General features: G+C 42.2%; 2 protein-coding genes across 2 annotated transcripts; one reads left to right on the top strand and one right to left on the bottom strand.

The window, feature by feature from the left end:
* Positions 1 to 148: 148 nt before the first annotated feature.
* Positions 149 to 1,590, bottom strand: LOC106931522 (uncharacterized). The gene is made up of 2 exons (XM_015009685.2): positions 459 to 1,590; positions 149 to 320 (listed from the first exon to the last, which is right to left on the bottom strand). The coding sequence occupies exons 1-2, from the start codon at positions 694 to 696 to the stop codon at positions 241 to 243; spliced, it is 318 nt and encodes a 105-aa protein (XP_014865171.2). The 5' UTR covers positions 697 to 1,590; the 3' UTR covers positions 149 to 240.
* Positions 1,591 to 4,413: 2,823 nt separating this feature from the next.
* Positions 4,414 to 10,165, top strand: LOC106931514 (keratin, type I cytoskeletal 47 kDa-like). Its single transcript, XM_015009671.2, has 9 exons — positions 4,414 to 4,806; positions 5,898 to 6,023; positions 7,065 to 7,147; positions 7,246 to 7,402; positions 7,487 to 7,648; positions 7,749 to 7,874; positions 9,420 to 9,649; positions 9,741 to 9,778; positions 9,881 to 10,165. Exons 1-9 carry the CDS (start codon positions 4,555 to 4,557, stop codon positions 9,985 to 9,987), a joined length of 1,281 nt encoding a protein of 426 aa, XP_014865157.2. The 5' UTR covers positions 4,414 to 4,554; the 3' UTR covers positions 9,988 to 10,165.
* The last annotated feature ends 5,921 nt before the right edge of the window (positions 10,166 to 16,086 follow it).

Here is a 16,086-nt window from a genome sequence, read left to right on the forward strand (position 1 = left end):
CAAAATTCCTGTTTCTCTGCACTGCTTTCCGCTGTAGTCTGCCATCTCTGTGTCAGTGTGTGTTTTACCACCTGAGAATTAAAGAAACAAACGTACATTTTCATCCAAGGTCTTTCAGTGAAGATGGAATCAGTCCAGACTGCAGAGATCGTTCTGCAAAGATCTTTATTTATACATTTTCAAGCCTCAACTTTTTCTGTACATCGTGAACAAAAACCAGGACTGAGTCGCCGTCCCCCCTCACTCCTCTGCGTCCCTGCGTCCGAAGTCCACCCAGCCCTGGTAGTCGCGGCCCAGCATGCAGTCAGAGTTCATCACCTCTGTGAACAAACCATTCCTACGTTGAACCACACACACACACAAACACCTCAGTGCACAGATCTGATCGCTTTCCGCACATTCGCCCGTCTGATCAGATAATCAGACGGGAACATTCTCGGCCGCCGCCCCGGGCGTACCTGCGATGGCTTGCATGACCTGCTTGGTCATTATCTCCCGCTCGTCTTCGGACAGGTGCGCCCGTCTCTCCGCCCGGGTCGCCGACGCCTCCCTCGCTTCCTCCCTCTTGGCCAGGAGCCGCTGCAGGACGTCTGCTCCCTTCGCCTGCCCGGCCGCGGCGCTCTGAGGCGAGGCCGTAGAGTCGGAGGTGATCAACGCCACCAACAGCGCAAAGACCAAAATAACTTTTCTGGACATTTCTGCAACAAGAAGATGGAGGGGGGCAAAAAAGAGAAAAATCTGTTAGAAATGCATGCAAGATATTCCTCGTGCACAGCAAAAATAAAGTACCTGTGAGGATGGGATGAGATGTTCACTCTGAAGAAAGATGATGCCTCGTCTGCAGACCTGAGAGCCGGTCGGCTCTTTTATACCGCCTAAAATCAAAAACCGATAAGAACCTTCAGTGGGGGGCATTTGATGGATTGGGAGACAGATGCTCGGGAAGGAAGTGCGTAAAGGAAACAACGCGCCTAAAAACCCATAATTACGCTTTTCGTACTGCAATAACAATAAAACAAGTCGATGAGTTTAAAGAAGACATTCAATAATGTTTTAGAGCTGCTTGCATCCAATGCAAATATGATGGTTCAGCCTCAAGGGAGCTGCAGAAGCCCTGCAGGTCATAAACACAGAAATGTCAACCAAAGCAATAAAACATTAAAAACCGAAAGCTTAAAGAAAACCCCAAAAAGCTGTCAACATTTGAAATTTAAATTTTTGTAGAGGAAGACCCTGATAAAAACAGAAACATGTTTATTATTTTGGTTTTTATAATCGCAGTATAAATGCACCAAAGATAAATCATCAGATTTCCATCTGAATTGTGCAAAAAGCTGCTCAGCAGCTGTAAGAAGAGTTTGATTACTGTGACAATAACAAATACATATTTTAAGATCTTTAAAATCAAGTTCTGTTAAAATGTTGATCATTTGAGTAGAGTGGATCTTTTTTTTTTTAAACTTTCCTTTCCTTTTGCTTGCATCGGCATCCTTTATCTCGTTTCCGATCAGAGACAAACGTCTTGATTGGGAGAAAGTTTCTGTAAATCTGATTCCACTATGAATCTTTCTGGGCTTCAGTCCTTTTCCAGTTGGGGTTGTTTCCACCCGAGTCTTTGTGGTGCTATAAAAAAAAACCTGCAGATGGGCGTTTCTTACCGGCCATGTTCTTTGGAATAGTCTGTCTAAATTGGCAATTTAAAGCGACTCTTATAGTCGACTCTCTTATAGTTATGTAACTCTAATATTTACCTTTGGGAGGAAAGTGATTTTGGTTTCATCAGAGCTCCTGGTTCATGAGGATCAACTGGTCCAAACAGGGATCGGAAATGGAGATATTTCAATGCAAAACGTATGGAAGACATTATTCGTGGGATTTTGAGCTTTTTCTATGAGTAGACAAAATAATTGATCAAAACGGTAATGACTAATGGTAAAGACCCGGAGACCGTCCCACTTTGTGATTTTGAACTTCTGTGACATTGAGGCAAAAACTCCCATGTGTGGAAAATGACCAGCAGGCCTCTGCTGCTCCCTCTAAATATTCACAGTCCAAGTTTAAAAACTCAGATGTGTTGTTCCTTCCTCTCTGCGGGGAAAGTTTTTCGTTATCTTCACCCAGGAGGACGGAGGCGAGCTGCGGCCGGACTTCCTGGGTGGCGAATTGCTGTCCTTTTAGTGACCAAACCTCGGAGATTAGAAGGCGTTGATGATGTTTGCTCTCGGTATAGATTTTCTTTCTTGAGTGGCTCGCTTCCTCCACGGGTCAATGTGATTTAGTTCATAGTAAAGCAGCAGAAACTCGGGAGCTTCAGACGTGAACGGTCTCCGGCCTGCCACCATGCCTCACCTGGTGAAGCTGCACAACTGCTCCGTGCGTTTGCCCCCCCCTCTGCAAGTCAGATTCCTTTAGTTCATTTGCCTGTAGAAACTACACCAAGACCAAACAAAACTTTCCATTTTTAAATTGCAGAAATAATCGCTGCATCTATTCGTGCAGCATCAATCTAATCTGATCACAGACGGAGTCGGCTTTCTCGCGGGACCAGATTTCCCAGATCAGACTCGCACCTACAGAAAATGCTCACACGCCCTCTTTTTATCAGTAAAAGACAGCAAAAAAGTTTTCTCTGTTGCTTTTAGATTGTTTGCACGGATAAAATATCCGGACGGTCGTCTCAGAAATGTGTCAGCCAGGCGCATGTCTGGCCAGAAGCGGATCTGTGACCTCGACGTGGCAAACTGTACGGACGAGCAGGTGCTGCATCGCGCTCACGTCCACCTGCTCACTTTTCAGTTCCCGCCAGGAGCGAAACCCAAGAAAAAAACCATCTGACTGGCCTTATTTTGGTGCAAGCTGGTCTTACTGCAGGGATGAATGAAACATTACAATTTTTTTTTTTGTCTTGATTGCTGAGAGGATTACATGAAAAGGTGTCAAACAAATAACTACTCTTGTTTTTTTTCATTTTTTTCCCCATTTAATTTCATTATATTTGTCAATAAATTCATATTTTTATTTCTGTTTTAGCTACAATCCCACTAAAACCAGGCGGTTCTGGACCTGGATGCTTTTTGCCCACTTGTCAGCCTAGCAGCTCGTCCTTCAGTTTGCTCCTGGCGGGCTGCATTTCTCCCCAAAGGAGAGCTGCTTCAGGGTCACACCTGAAGAGTTTTCATCCTGAGAAAGAGTCCAGCTGTAGTAAAAGTGTCCAGCTGTCATAATAGTGTCCATCTGTCCCCTCAGGTCCAAACATTCAGCCGGTCACTAACACAGATGATCTGAGAACTCTAAAATGAGATCTCAGGTAAAAGACAGCAAGAGTTTGGGTTAATAGCACTCATATAAAACTTTATGCACGTTGTCATATAGCAACTATAGATTATATGATGGACCAACACAAGGTTGTTTATAACGACGAGTCAAAATCTGATTAGTGTGGCGCGCATTTGTATTCAGTAATAATTTGTAGAACCGTCTATTGCTGCAATTAAAGATGCAGCTCTTTGGGATTGGATCGCTCTACATCGGATGTAGAGACTGAAATATTTTTTATCTCTCATTAGCTGCCATGTCTCAAGATTTCATTTTAATGTCTGTTAAATACTCAACTCTTCCCTGGCTGCTGACGGACTGAGTATGAGATGCTTTATATTTAGAAGTCCTCACTTTTTTAAAAATTGTTTTTATTTATTTATTTTCCCACCGTTTTAATCTAGTTGCTGCTGCTGGTGTAACTATGAAGCCATTCGGTCAACCTTGGTGAACATTGATCATGTCCAAAGCTCAGGATCTTGTTTTATATCCTGACTAAACTTTTCTACAGTTTTCTCCCTGACCTGTTTGCTGCCTTTCTTGATCTTCATGATGCTGCTCGCTCTCCCATGTTCACTAACAAACATCCGAGTTCTCCACGCAACATTTGCATTTATACTGAGATGAAATCGCACACACGAGGACTCCACTGAGGTGAGCTGGTTGTGCTGGATTTTATTTAGTAGTCATGTCAAAGTGAAGGAGTCTCAGTGCAATTCATCCTTCCACTTTCACAGTCTTTCACATAAAATTGCATTTAAATGCCCTGGAGTTTGTTCCTCCATTCAGAAGTAAATCGTACTGATATGCAGAGAAAAATGATCCACGACGACAGCACTGGGTGTTTTGCTTAAAACGCCCTGAATATCAGCTTTCCTCATCTGATATTATCTCCTGCTACATTTCAGGAATAGCAGCATCTAAACCACCCAGAGCCCTTCATGTATGTCCCATGCGCCAGCATATAGCTGGATATCAGTTTTTAGCCGCAGAACGAGATGATTTAACCTGTTTGACACAAACACGCCCTCCCCACCCCTCACGCCCATTTACTTGTAAATCTCTATTATGCTATGTGCATACCTCAGGTTGTCATGCTGTGGGCCCTGACGCTGTTTCGTCTCTATAAAGGCCCCAGCTGTCCACAGCAGAGTCAGTCCAGTCCTTCCTGCAGGCCTGCACCTCCTCCAGTTCCTCCAGAGCCTCCTCCTCCTCCAGCTCCTCCAGCTCAGCAGCATAATGTCTGTGCCTTTCAACCAGCAGGGCTTCAGCTCCAGCTCCCTGGGAGGCTGGATGCTGGAGTCCCCCCGCATTGGCCCCCAGAGATACTCACACAGCGTGTATGGAGGAGCCGGCTGCTTCAGGACGCGCATCTCCCAGGGGTTATACTTCAACACCTCGTGCTGTGCAGGCGGCGACTGGCCTGCGCCTAACGGAGGCAAGTTCACCATGCAGAACCTCAACGACCGTCTGGCCTGCTACCTGGAGAAGGTGAGACCCACTCGCTCCGAAGCTTGGGATGCAACATTTAACAGCGCAGCTGAAGCTCATTCATACATTTGAGGTGGTTCTTTAAATCACAGGGTCTGAGAAATTTCCTTTATTTCAGCTTCAAGTTTGAAACATGGCAACCTGCAGTTTCTATTGGTGTTGGATCATATGTTCATGCTTTCCTCCAGCAGAAGCTCTCATCAGTAATGTATTTAGAAAATTGCATAGACTTTTAAATTTGGATTTAAAACATAAAGGTTTCATTGATCTACATGTTTTTTTTCATTATTTTGTTAATCTAAAAAAGAGGGTTTCAATTGTAGCTCTCAATGTAATTGAAAATGCAAAAATACATTTAAAAAACTCCTATCGTTGTCCAAAACATTTTAGAATACGCAAAAAAAAACCCGATTTATTTATCTTTCTTTGCCAAATTTAATGCAACAAAACTTTTATCACTTCCATTAGTTGTCCTGTGATTTTAGTGATGTTTTCTCTTTTGCAGTCAAAAAGAATCGCCGCCTCCTGCTGTTATGAAGGTCACAAGAAAACATTTCTGCTTATCCAATTTTTACCAACAAAAAGAGAGTATTTCATAGAAAAAAGTCTACTTTTTTTGTTGCCATTTTCTGATGAGCACAGCCTGCACAGACACAAGCTGTTAAACAGCATAAATCGACTTCCAAAGGGAAAAATCAAAATCTTAATGATTAAAGAAAACCTCGAAAATCATCATTTTATGTTGACATTTCTGAAGAAAATTGCTGTTTTTTTTTTGTTGTAAGATTTGAAAGTTGCTCTTTTGCCTAATCATGACTTTCATCACAAACAGAAATCAGAGAAGATCTTCACTGAGGAACAGACCAAATTGTGTTAAATACTGTCATTGATTTCATACTGAACAGACTAATTAAATGATGGGACTCTGTGTTTCTTGATGAACTGACTGACCCGGTCCGTGTGCGTGTGTGTGTGTGTGTGGGTGTGTGTGTGTGTGTGGGTGTGTGTGTGTGTGTGTGTGTGGGGGTGTGTGTGTGTGTGGGGGTGTGTGTGTGTGTGCGTGTGTGTGTGTGTGTGTGTGTGTGTTATAGGTGCGCTCTCTGGAGGACAAGAACAAGGAGCTGAAGATTAACATTGACGAGTTCCTTGTGAAGACCACATACATCACCAAAGACTATGTGAACTACTTTTCCATCATCAGTGACCTGAAAAAAAAGGTACCGCTCACACTTCATCCTCCTCTGAAGAGGATGAAGCATCATGTAGAAGAATCACAGCACATAATGTTAATCTACCAATCTTTCTCAAACTGTGGTAAACAGACCAGTGGTGGTCCGCGGGCTCCCCCTAGTGGTCCGCGAGGTACTGCATGTAGACGACCGTTTATTTGTCGTGACGTCAGCTCAAAGGGGGACTCTACGGCTAGCTTACCAAAGGATTGCGTTAAAAATAATGATGGAAAACTGGCTTAAAACCGGGTCACTCAAAAGAGAAGCTGCAGATACCGACAGAAAGAAAACAACTCCAGTAATATTATATGATCAGAGGAAGCGTATAGCTGCTGCTGAGAGTTGATGTGTCGTTCACTATCGATTGGATTCCTTTGATCGATTAGCGGTAGGAATCGCTTGAGTTAGTCAGAATTGTTCTTTGTCTTTTTTTTTACGACTTTCCTTGCTTTTATTTAAAAATATGTTAAATTAAAGAAATACAATAAATAAATACAATTTATAGAAATAGGTTAATTATTTTTATATATAATGGTGCATAAAATGATTTTTTTGTTTCTGTTAAAGCAACTCAAGTGCAACTCAACTGCAAGACCTCATGCCATAAGATCCAGTCGGGAGCATTTCAGGAGACGTTCATTTACAGTTTGACTCTTGTTCAAATATTTTTGACTGCGACGTTTTCTGCACAGAGTTTTCAGCGTTTTTATAATAAATTACAGCTGAGAGCATCTTTCCACTAGTATTATCCTCTGTTCGTGTTATAACACCAGGCAATTTACCATTTGTTTCCAGCCCAGATTCAGACTTCCAGTTTTAGTGCAAAGATGACAGATTTCATGTTTTAGCTTCAGCTTTGTTTAATAAAACGTCTATGAGGCAGATTTGAATCCTAGTGGCAACCACATCCAAACCTGAACATTTCCTTCATTGTCAGAAACTTTGCCAGGTAATCATGCTGAGTGAAGAGGATCGGTTCAATCATGGCTTGATCCCGGGGCTTAAAGGTCTTATTTTCCTTCCTTTAAGATTACAAGGAGCTGTTCAGAGAACAAGAACTTGCTACTGCAGATTGAAAACTCCAGACTGGCAGCAGAAGACTTCAAAATGAAGTAAGTTAGCGCTTAAAGGTCAACAAATTTAATAAAGTCCAGATGAGTGAGACTGAGATGCCAGAAGGCCTGACAGGAGGGTTTTATGTGGCGCGTAGGTCTGAGATGGAGATGAACATGAGGACGACGGTGGAGGCCGACGTGCTTGATGTGCGGCAGTTCCGGGATGGGCTGACCCTCACCATGAGCTCCCTGGAGTTGACCCTGGAGGGGCTGAATGAGGAGCGGATCCGCATGGACAGAGAACACGACGAGGTGAGACCCGCAGGCCGTCAACCCAAAGAGCGTCCGGAAAGGAGGACGTGGAGAATCGATAAAGCATTCTTTCTCCTGCTGCAGGAGATGGAGGAGCTGCGACGCCAGGGCGCCGGGAAAGTGACGGTGGAGGTGGACGACTCCGGCTCCTGCGACCTGGAGAGGGTCCTGGTGGAGATGAGGGAGCAGTACGAAATCATGATAAAGAACAACAAGAAGGAGATCGAGAAGTGGTACCAGGAGAAGGTGAGTCGGTGGGGAATACCAGACAACTTCAGATGCATAAAAACAAAATGAAACACTGTTTTTTTTTTTTTTTTGCTCTTATTTGCTTGTTTAAAAAAAGATAAAAGCCCTTGAAGAAAAAATTCGCATCTTCACGACGGAGGTGGAGACGCACCGCTCTGAGATCTCGATGCTGAGGAGGAGCTACCAGTCTCTGGAGATAACCCGCCAGTCTCTGTACACCGAGGTGAGCCGCAGATGGTGGAACCGATTAGAGAAACACGCCCCGCTTTAAAAGATAAAACCTTTGCTTTGTTTTGTTTTATCTCAAAGCAACAGAAACACACCCTGATGGAAAATGTGACAAAGTTAAAACTCATGGTGATAATTTCCCCTTGATATTAAAGATCAACAAGATGAAACTTTCCGTTTAAAACATGTCATCTTGGTCAGGAACCACAAACATCTCAATTACCTTTACAGTCAAAGTCATAATGAGCATAACTGATAATATGCATTTTTATGCTTTTAGTAATGTTGAACCCTTCATGATGCAACAATCAGCAACAAGAATCTGGTTGCTTAGAATAACTGTGCATTTTCTCTTACCCTCAAAAATGTAAAATCTCAAACACACACACACACGCGCACACACACACACACACACACACACACACACACACACACACACACACACACACACACACACACACACACACACACACACACCCACACACACACACACACCTCCAGTAAAATGAGAAGCCACACACTTTTTGTAACCATCAGTAAATAACCACCCTGACATAATTCTGGCTAGTATTGTTTCGGTATAGTTTGGTTTAAAAGCCAAACTATAGCTTAGTCTCCTCTGACTAAAACGCTTTTCGACATGTGAGGTTAAGATTGACCATAAAGGGGTCTGATTTGGAGCGATCCGTTTCCTCAGCACTCACTTATTTCAGGTAATGTGAAACTTGCGTCACTGGTAGACTTCAGCCTGGTGGTTCCCATGTTGATCCCAAACGATTTCATTTCACCCGAGAGTGAAGGTTTGGTTACCAGAGGAGAACCGCGTGTCCCAACAGGACAATGATCCCAAAACCACCAAAACTGGTTTGAAACAAACCAAACAAACCATCATTAAGCTTCTGGAGTAATCCTCCTAAAGCCCCCATCATCTGTTGTGATGCAAAGTCGATGCTTAAAAGCAAAATCTGTGCCAAAAACATCAAACAGTTTAAAGGAGATCCGTTTCTGCTGTCATAAATCCAGCTGGGGTTATGCCAAGAGAATAACCTTTGTGTTTGGGAGCTTGTTTGTGTCATTTTGACTGCTTATATGTTTGAACATATATTGATGTTCATGTTTGAACATCAAACCTCTGCTCCTTATTCTTGTTTTTAACAGTCATGCTGTGAAATTATTCCACACTGGAAGAAATACAAGTTAAAAAAAAAAAAAAAAGCCCCAAATCTACACAACAGTCTTGCTCACGATGGGTCGATGTCAACTTCAGTTTTGGTCAAAGATCTAAACCAAACTATGACGGCAAGAGTATTTCGCAAACTACCAAACAGCATGTTGACTGAAACTACACGTGTACTAAAAGTTGCTTCGACTTGGGACGAACGAGCCTGTGGCAAATACTCCATCAGATGTATCTCCAGTGTTTCAGCAACAATAATCAGCCAAAAAGGAAAATAACAGTCTGTTGAAATCCGGAAAGCATTCACAGGTCTCCAGCCTGGATAGAAGCCCTTTCTCACATCCCCTCCTCCCTGTCCTGCAGATTGAGTGCTGGCAGCAGAACATCTGTGCGGCGAACAAGCAGACTTCTGCTCAGCTCAGCTGCCATCAGTCGGTCATCACCGCTGTGGAGACGGAGCTGCAGCAGATGAAGGCGTGTATAACCGAGCACCGGATCAAGTACGACACGGTGCTGGAGATAAAGACCAGGCTGGAGAGCGAGATCGCCGAGTACAGGAGGCTGCTGGAAGGAGAGGAAAGTGAACATAAGAAGTGAGACATGTTTACCCAAAACTTGATCAGAGAACCTGTTCACGGGAGTCTTTATATGCTTTATCATAACTTATTTAACTTTTTTTCACAGGGCTCTGATCATCAAGCAAGTGACAGAGGAAGCTGCAGGTAAGAATCTCAACCCTTCACCCTTTTAGTCCTGATGCTTTTTTATCAAAATGCCTGAAATTTTCTCATCTTCTTACATCTGACTTTTTATTCCCTTTGCAGAGCAAAAACCCCACATTGAGAAGAGAGTGAAGATCATCGTGGAGGAACTTGTTAATGGACAAGTTGTGTCCTCCTCTGTTGACACTCAAGTGCATGATGTTGAGTAGTACGCCTGCCTCCACTAAAACTTGCTGACTTAGTGATTTACCTGTGATTTTTAGCTGGCCACATGTTCTTTTTGGTGTTTTGGATTTGTCATGACATATGTATGTGCTGGTCTTTACGCTCTGCTTTCGGAAAAAATCGTAACCTAAAAATAATCAAATAAACGACTTCAAAAATCCAGTTGTAAACAAACAGAGTGTGAATCTGGGATCATATAAATGTCCATCATTTTGATCATAGTTGAAACTCATGCCCCTCTGTAAGTTAATCATAGTAACTAAAAGATAAAACGTAGAATAATACTGCAAAAGTTTTACAAACCCAAAGGAGATTATATCTTCAGAGAACATAAATTTCACTTTGATGTAATGTAAGTTATGACCACCAGGTGTCTCTGTTGTCTCCGAGAAGACGGTCTGGCACAGTTTCGTGTTGCATAAGCTGAATTTGCTAAAATGGAAACAGATTTTCTTTCTTTTTTTTTTTTTGCTGGAAAATAGACTCTTCCCAAATATGATTAGCTTGATTTACTGGCAGTAAGTTAATTATCTGTTGGATGTTTATTACCGGTGGCATTTCAAAAGTCCCGGAGGAAACGAAGCCAACGCTGGAAATGATTTGACAGAAACACGCAGGGGGATTTTTCTTTTTTTTTTTCTTTTTGCTTTCGTAAATAGATCATACAAAGAAACTTACAGTGCTCTAAGAGCTGAAATTATGGGTCATTCTGGAAACATCAAAGATTTCTTGTCGGAGTGGAGTTGAATGAAGCGGAGCGTTGGGATTAGTGCAGTAATCCACTCGGTCCGCCTCCCCTTCGCTGCTTTTGTGCGGCTGCTTTTTTTGCTGAATCTGTTTGGAATCAGCGCTGTCATCCATAATCCTCTGTCAAAATGTCAAGTTTACGTAACGAATAAAGGTGAAACTCGTTCACATCGACAGTTCAGTTGTTACACAACCTGTGCTGAAGCAGAGGAACTCATCTTTATTTTACCTGCAAAAAAAAAAGAAGATATTTTAAAGCGTTAGGTTGACTACGGCGCAGGTAGAGGTGGGCTGGTGGTGCTGCAGCCCGATAGGGCAGCTAAACTAATAAGAACTTTACACAAAACACAACATTATTTAAGAAAACTGATACCATCAAATCAATTAAGTTGCAGGAAGAAAGCAGAACCCACATTTTAACTTGTTTAATTAGATCACAGCCCAGAGTTAGTAGCACGGGAAGTTTGAACAGCACTTAACTCACTTCAGCTTTATTTGTTAAGGGCAAATCCAGAATAAACACCATTTCAAGTACGCAATCAGAAAGAACACCTACATGATAAGATGTTCTCTGTTTCTAAAGTGATTCAACTTCACGTGTGCAAGAACACACACTATATATTTCACTATGTCATGAAAACTGGGAAAAAGTAGAGGAATACTAAGTAGACACGAAACCCTAAAAGTATTTAAATGGGGTGTACTTCCTTTGCTGTTTTAACCACAACTAAGTTAAATCCAGATTTATTCAATTGAATTCAAGTGCAGTCAGATTTAAATCCTGTATAATTGCATGCAGTCCTGTTTAATCCAGTTACTAATTATAAAAGTGCAGGTCAGTGAAAAACATTATCTAGAGCAAACCTGCATGCTACATTAAGTCTCCTCTAGAGACTTAATGTAGTCTGGTCTCCATTTTAGTTGTTTGCTGCTTCTGATCAACACAAGCAAGCCGCACGAAACTGATGCAAGAAAAAAAAAAAACACCCTCAAACACAAAACTCTGGTTGGAGCATCTCTAATTTCAAAGTGTTTCCTCCTGCTGTGAAAACTGCAAAAACAAATGGTTGCCTGAAGACATGATTTTTTTTTATTATTTTTTTTTTTGCTATAGAGGATTTACAATCAAGCTAACCAGAACGAGGTATTTCACATTTATGTTCAGGTCCTCAGGAAATAAAATCTCTCCGTCAGTTTACCCGCAGCTACCTCTATCATTGCCACGACACCGCACCCCGCACAAGCACGCTTTTTTACGGCTTTTAGTATTATTTATTTATTTTTTTTATTGGAAATAATGAACTTTAATTTTCAAAGATGGGAGCTGTAACTTTCCAGATTGTGAAATCTCTGCAGCCTTCGCATGAAAACTTAAAGTGAGGTGTGGTCACTCCCTGCAGGGCACCAGAAGACACTCATGCAGGAAACAGAGCGTGCAACAGAACACAAAGACACCAGATTACTGCCAAAAAAAATAAAAAAATAAAAAATACCTGACTGAGCTGTGAGTCATCTTGGCACTGACACTCCACTCACCTTCACAATAAGTAGAGAGATGCTGTTTTGTATTGGCCCACACAGAAGGGATCCACACCCAGGTAAAGGCCGATGGGCATATCTATCATGCTTCTGCACATTACACACATATTGTTCTTCGTTTCATGACAAGCAGGGAGGTGGGGGAGGGTGTGGGGGGGTGTGGAGAAATCTATATGCACTTTCTACTCAGACTTGAATCTGCTTTTTGCATCATGAGAAGTCACTGGAGTGTGCAAGGCAAGGCAAATGTGTGACAAGGAATTACTCATGATCTTCTTGCCTAAACCGCAAACTGATCTCCAGCTTATGCGCAATAATAACCCACTTAAGGAGCCATAAATTAGGTTGAATCTGCGGTGAGGTTTGAATCGTTTCAGCAAGCGAAACGCTGATTGCTTCATACAGCAAAACGGAGCGAGCAAATACAAAGCTTCCAAACTGTTCACACAAAAACCACAACCACACCTTGGCTTATCCCCACACATACCGACGCCATCAATCACTCGGCGAGAGATGAAACAATGGCTTCACTGTGACTGTACGAAAGGTGAGCGTGTGCAGGAATGAACAGCGTTAAAAATGAGTTGCACGTTTTAAGATAAAACAAAGAACAAGACAAACAGAGAGCAGGTGAATACGGTGTTATTAGCCCTTATTTACACGTGCATTTTCCTCTGTTTGCTGGCGCGTAGCTCCATAAATCTCAGGGATTATCCAGACCTTAAAGAGTTCGCATTGCATGGTGGGAAAGGTTTGCACTTCTGGAACTTGGGAGGTTGTTTTGTTCGTGCAGAAAAAATTATTTGCATTATTGATTTTGACTTATCTTATTTGCATGGATCAATCATAAGCAAGGGTGGGGCTTAAGAGGTTAACAGAATAAATCAAATTCAATAAAAACAGCATACGTTCTTGTTTCGTGAGTTGGTTTTAGTGTTTTTGTTTTTCGTCTTTGGCAGAGGTTGCAGCAAAAGGTGGCTCTACAAAGTTTTTGTTACGCTTTTGCATTTAAAATTTTTGTGAAAACATTGCGGCTTGTGGTTGTAGCTTGAGAAAATATGACATAGGAATGCAATACAATGCTATTGATACCAACAAAGCATGTAAATCATAATTTGTCCCCGTTATAAATAGCCTTGCCAACAATTCAGGTTTGGTCATCCATTGTCTCTACAGGCACATGCTTGCAGGGGGAGTGGGTATCTGTCTTGAGCTGTCATTGGGTGCAAAGTGAAACACATCCAGGTTGGTTGCAGCTCTGTTGATCTCTGGCCAATGAAACCACAGAAACTAATTTCTGTACACGGCGTTCTGAATGTTCTCTTTATTGCTTTGTCTTTCCTTCTGGCTGCTGTTGCTCATGTTTAATTATGGTACAGAGAGATCCTCTCACGTTACCTTGTTATGATTACTTACCCAGGGCAACAAAGCAACCACAAGCTGCAAACATTTCCGGATTGTCATTTTGCTCCGTGCCAGTGATGAGAGCTGTTCACTTTGGATAGTTTGTGCAGGTCACATCATGCCAAAATGCCAGAGCTTTCTCAGACAGAGCTGTCCTGTAGCAACACATTTACAATTCCTCTGCCTGATCTACGCTCACAATGTTACCAGCAGAATACGGAGACTAAATGCAAACTTATTGTCCTTAAACATAAGCTTTGTCATCTCAGAATGTGAGAGATCGTGGAAGCTAAATGCAGTCAATCTTTGACAAACCGACCATTTTTCCAATTGTGACGGCTTACCAGTTAATCTTTTGATGGTAAAACAAAGCAACCAGAGTCTGTGAAAAGTTTTGAGCCGAGTCTGTCAAGCTGTTAGACAAGGATGAGTCTCGCATCGGACATTTTTGAAACTCATAAAACAACTCACCTGCATGTCTCGGATTCGAATCTGTTTGATTGAGGGTGTTGGTGACATCTAGCATGTGTTTTCAGTGAACTTGAAATGGAAGATAAGAATTTCATACATACAATAAATTGCAGCTGCTGATGTTGTGATTACGGCTTTTGAAGAAAACAGTGATATGGCTGATAAGTATTGCTACAAATGATTTGAATTTGAAGGGAAAAAAAGGACATCAATGTGTTTTTTTGTTTCTTTTTATTGCTAAGCATTTTCTGTTTGGACAGTCACTCTGATTAGACAAATATACTAAACCAGCTCAGATCAGGTCTGAGCTACTTAACCCCCTGATGGCAAAATCTTACCTGGATACTATGTTTTGATGAATAATAAATTAAAAAACAAGATAAATAGCTTTAATTAAAATTATATTCATGTTAATTTTGATCTTCAAGTTGTGCGTCTGATTGCCCCTCCAGCTGGTGGGGCAATTGCCTATTCCAGGGGGTAACAGCAAGCAGGCTTTTAAATACAAATACAAGCACTTATGTGATCTTTCAAATGAAATAACCATGTTGAACGTATGCACAATAAACAATAATGATGCAAACAGTGACACACAGAAAATGCTGAGTAATTACGTTCAGATTCACATGAACATTTGCTCATGCATTGCAGAAAGAATCTAATGTCTCCAATCTACGAAGTCTTTAAATGCAAAATCGATCTACTCAAATAAGAGCAGCAATGGTTCATAATATTAGTCAAGTAAAAGGAAAAAGTGCAGTGCAGTAAAACTCCCACAAGTACTTTTGTTACCAAAAAGTTACTGAAGTAAACGTAGGCAGTACAACAAATCTCTGAACATGACGACAAAATCAGAAGCCTCTTGTTATAAACAAGATATCTGGGCGTAGATTATCTAACATCATTAGCGTCACTCAGCGTATTCGGCTTGTTTGGAAAAATCTGTGCAAAGTTCTTGGCCTTTTGCTGTCTCGCTGCCATGATTCCTCCACACCTGGGCGTGCCACTCTGCACAGCAGCAGCTCTCTGTCGCAGGTGTAAAACTGGCATCTTAACGCTCATGATGCGTATAAAGGCGACTCAGAAATACCCATTATGACATGTTAACGGATGACATATGTGTAAGAGCTGAAAAAAGGGGCACTGCGGGATCCCCTACTGCAGAGGTTCCCAAACTGTGGGGCGCGCCCCCTAGGGGGGTCGCCGTGTCATTGCAGGGGGGGCGCGGGAAGCCGTCTGGATGAAAACAAAACAAAACATGAACACTGTATGCGCTGTGTTTTTACCTTAGAATGGCCAACTCTCTGTTATTCCTATGTCAATTTGATACAGTAGAGGCTTCCACACTTCCCATATTTGTGTCCTCTGTCACTTTTATCAGCAGTTAAAACTGTTTAATCCGTTGTTAACATGTTGTAACCTGTTTTTCCGAGCCGCCTTTAAACGCAACATGAGCGCTACGACGCTCGCGCTGGGTTTCCACCTGTGAAGGAGACCTGCTGCTGCTGTGCGGAGCTACGTAGGTTTATGTTAGAATCACGGCAGCAAACCAGCAAAACGCAAAGAACTTTTCACAGTTTTTCCCTCCAAACTAACCGACTGAGTTGAGTAAAGCTGTTGGATGCAGGTAATGTTAGCTAAAAGATGACTAGCTAATACCAATATAGCACCTGTAGCTTAACAAGTATCTTGTAGGCTACCGATGTTGGTGTCTATTTTCAGCTATGTACATTCATTTTGCCCCCAAAAAAGTCGAAACCCCCCCCCTCGCCCCCTCTCACACGCGTCGTTTCAACCAGACAGCCATTTGTAATCCATAGGGGGGAGGGGGGGCGCAGAAAATGTTTGGAAACCACTGGGGGGGGCGCAGAAGAAAAAGTTTGGGAACCACTGCCCTACTGTATCAAATCGAGATAGGAATA

Source organism: Poecilia mexicana, unplaced genomic scaffold (assembly GCF_051168715.1).
Source record: "Poecilia mexicana isolate PSO_F unplaced genomic scaffold, ASM5116871v1 scaffold_1, whole genome shotgun sequence".
Classification (NCBI taxonomy): Eukaryota; Metazoa; Chordata; class Actinopteri; order Cyprinodontiformes; family Poeciliidae; genus Poecilia; species Poecilia mexicana.

Bases quoted from the DNA above. Each gene is read 5' to 3' on its own strand.
- LOC106931522 (XM_015009685.2), bottom strand. From the start codon at position 696: ATGTCCAGAAAAGTTATTTTGGTCTTTGCGCTGTTGGTGGCGTTGATC. The intron at 321-458 runs GTACGCCCGGGG...GTTTGTTCACAG, and splicing joins GGTCATGCAAGCCATCGCAG to AGGTGATGAACTCTGACTGC.
- LOC106931514 (XM_015009671.2), top strand. From the start codon at position 4,555: ATGTCTGTGCCTTTCAACCAGCAGGGCTTCAGCTCCAGCTCCCTGGGA. The intron at 7,148-7,245 runs GTAAGTTAGCGC...TGTGGCGCGTAG, and splicing joins GCAGAAGACTTCAAAATGAA to GTCTGAGATGGAGATGAACA. The intron at 7,649-7,748 runs GTGAGTCGGTGG...GTTTAAAAAAAG, and splicing joins AGAAGTGGTACCAGGAGAAG to ATAAAAGCCCTTGAAGAAAA.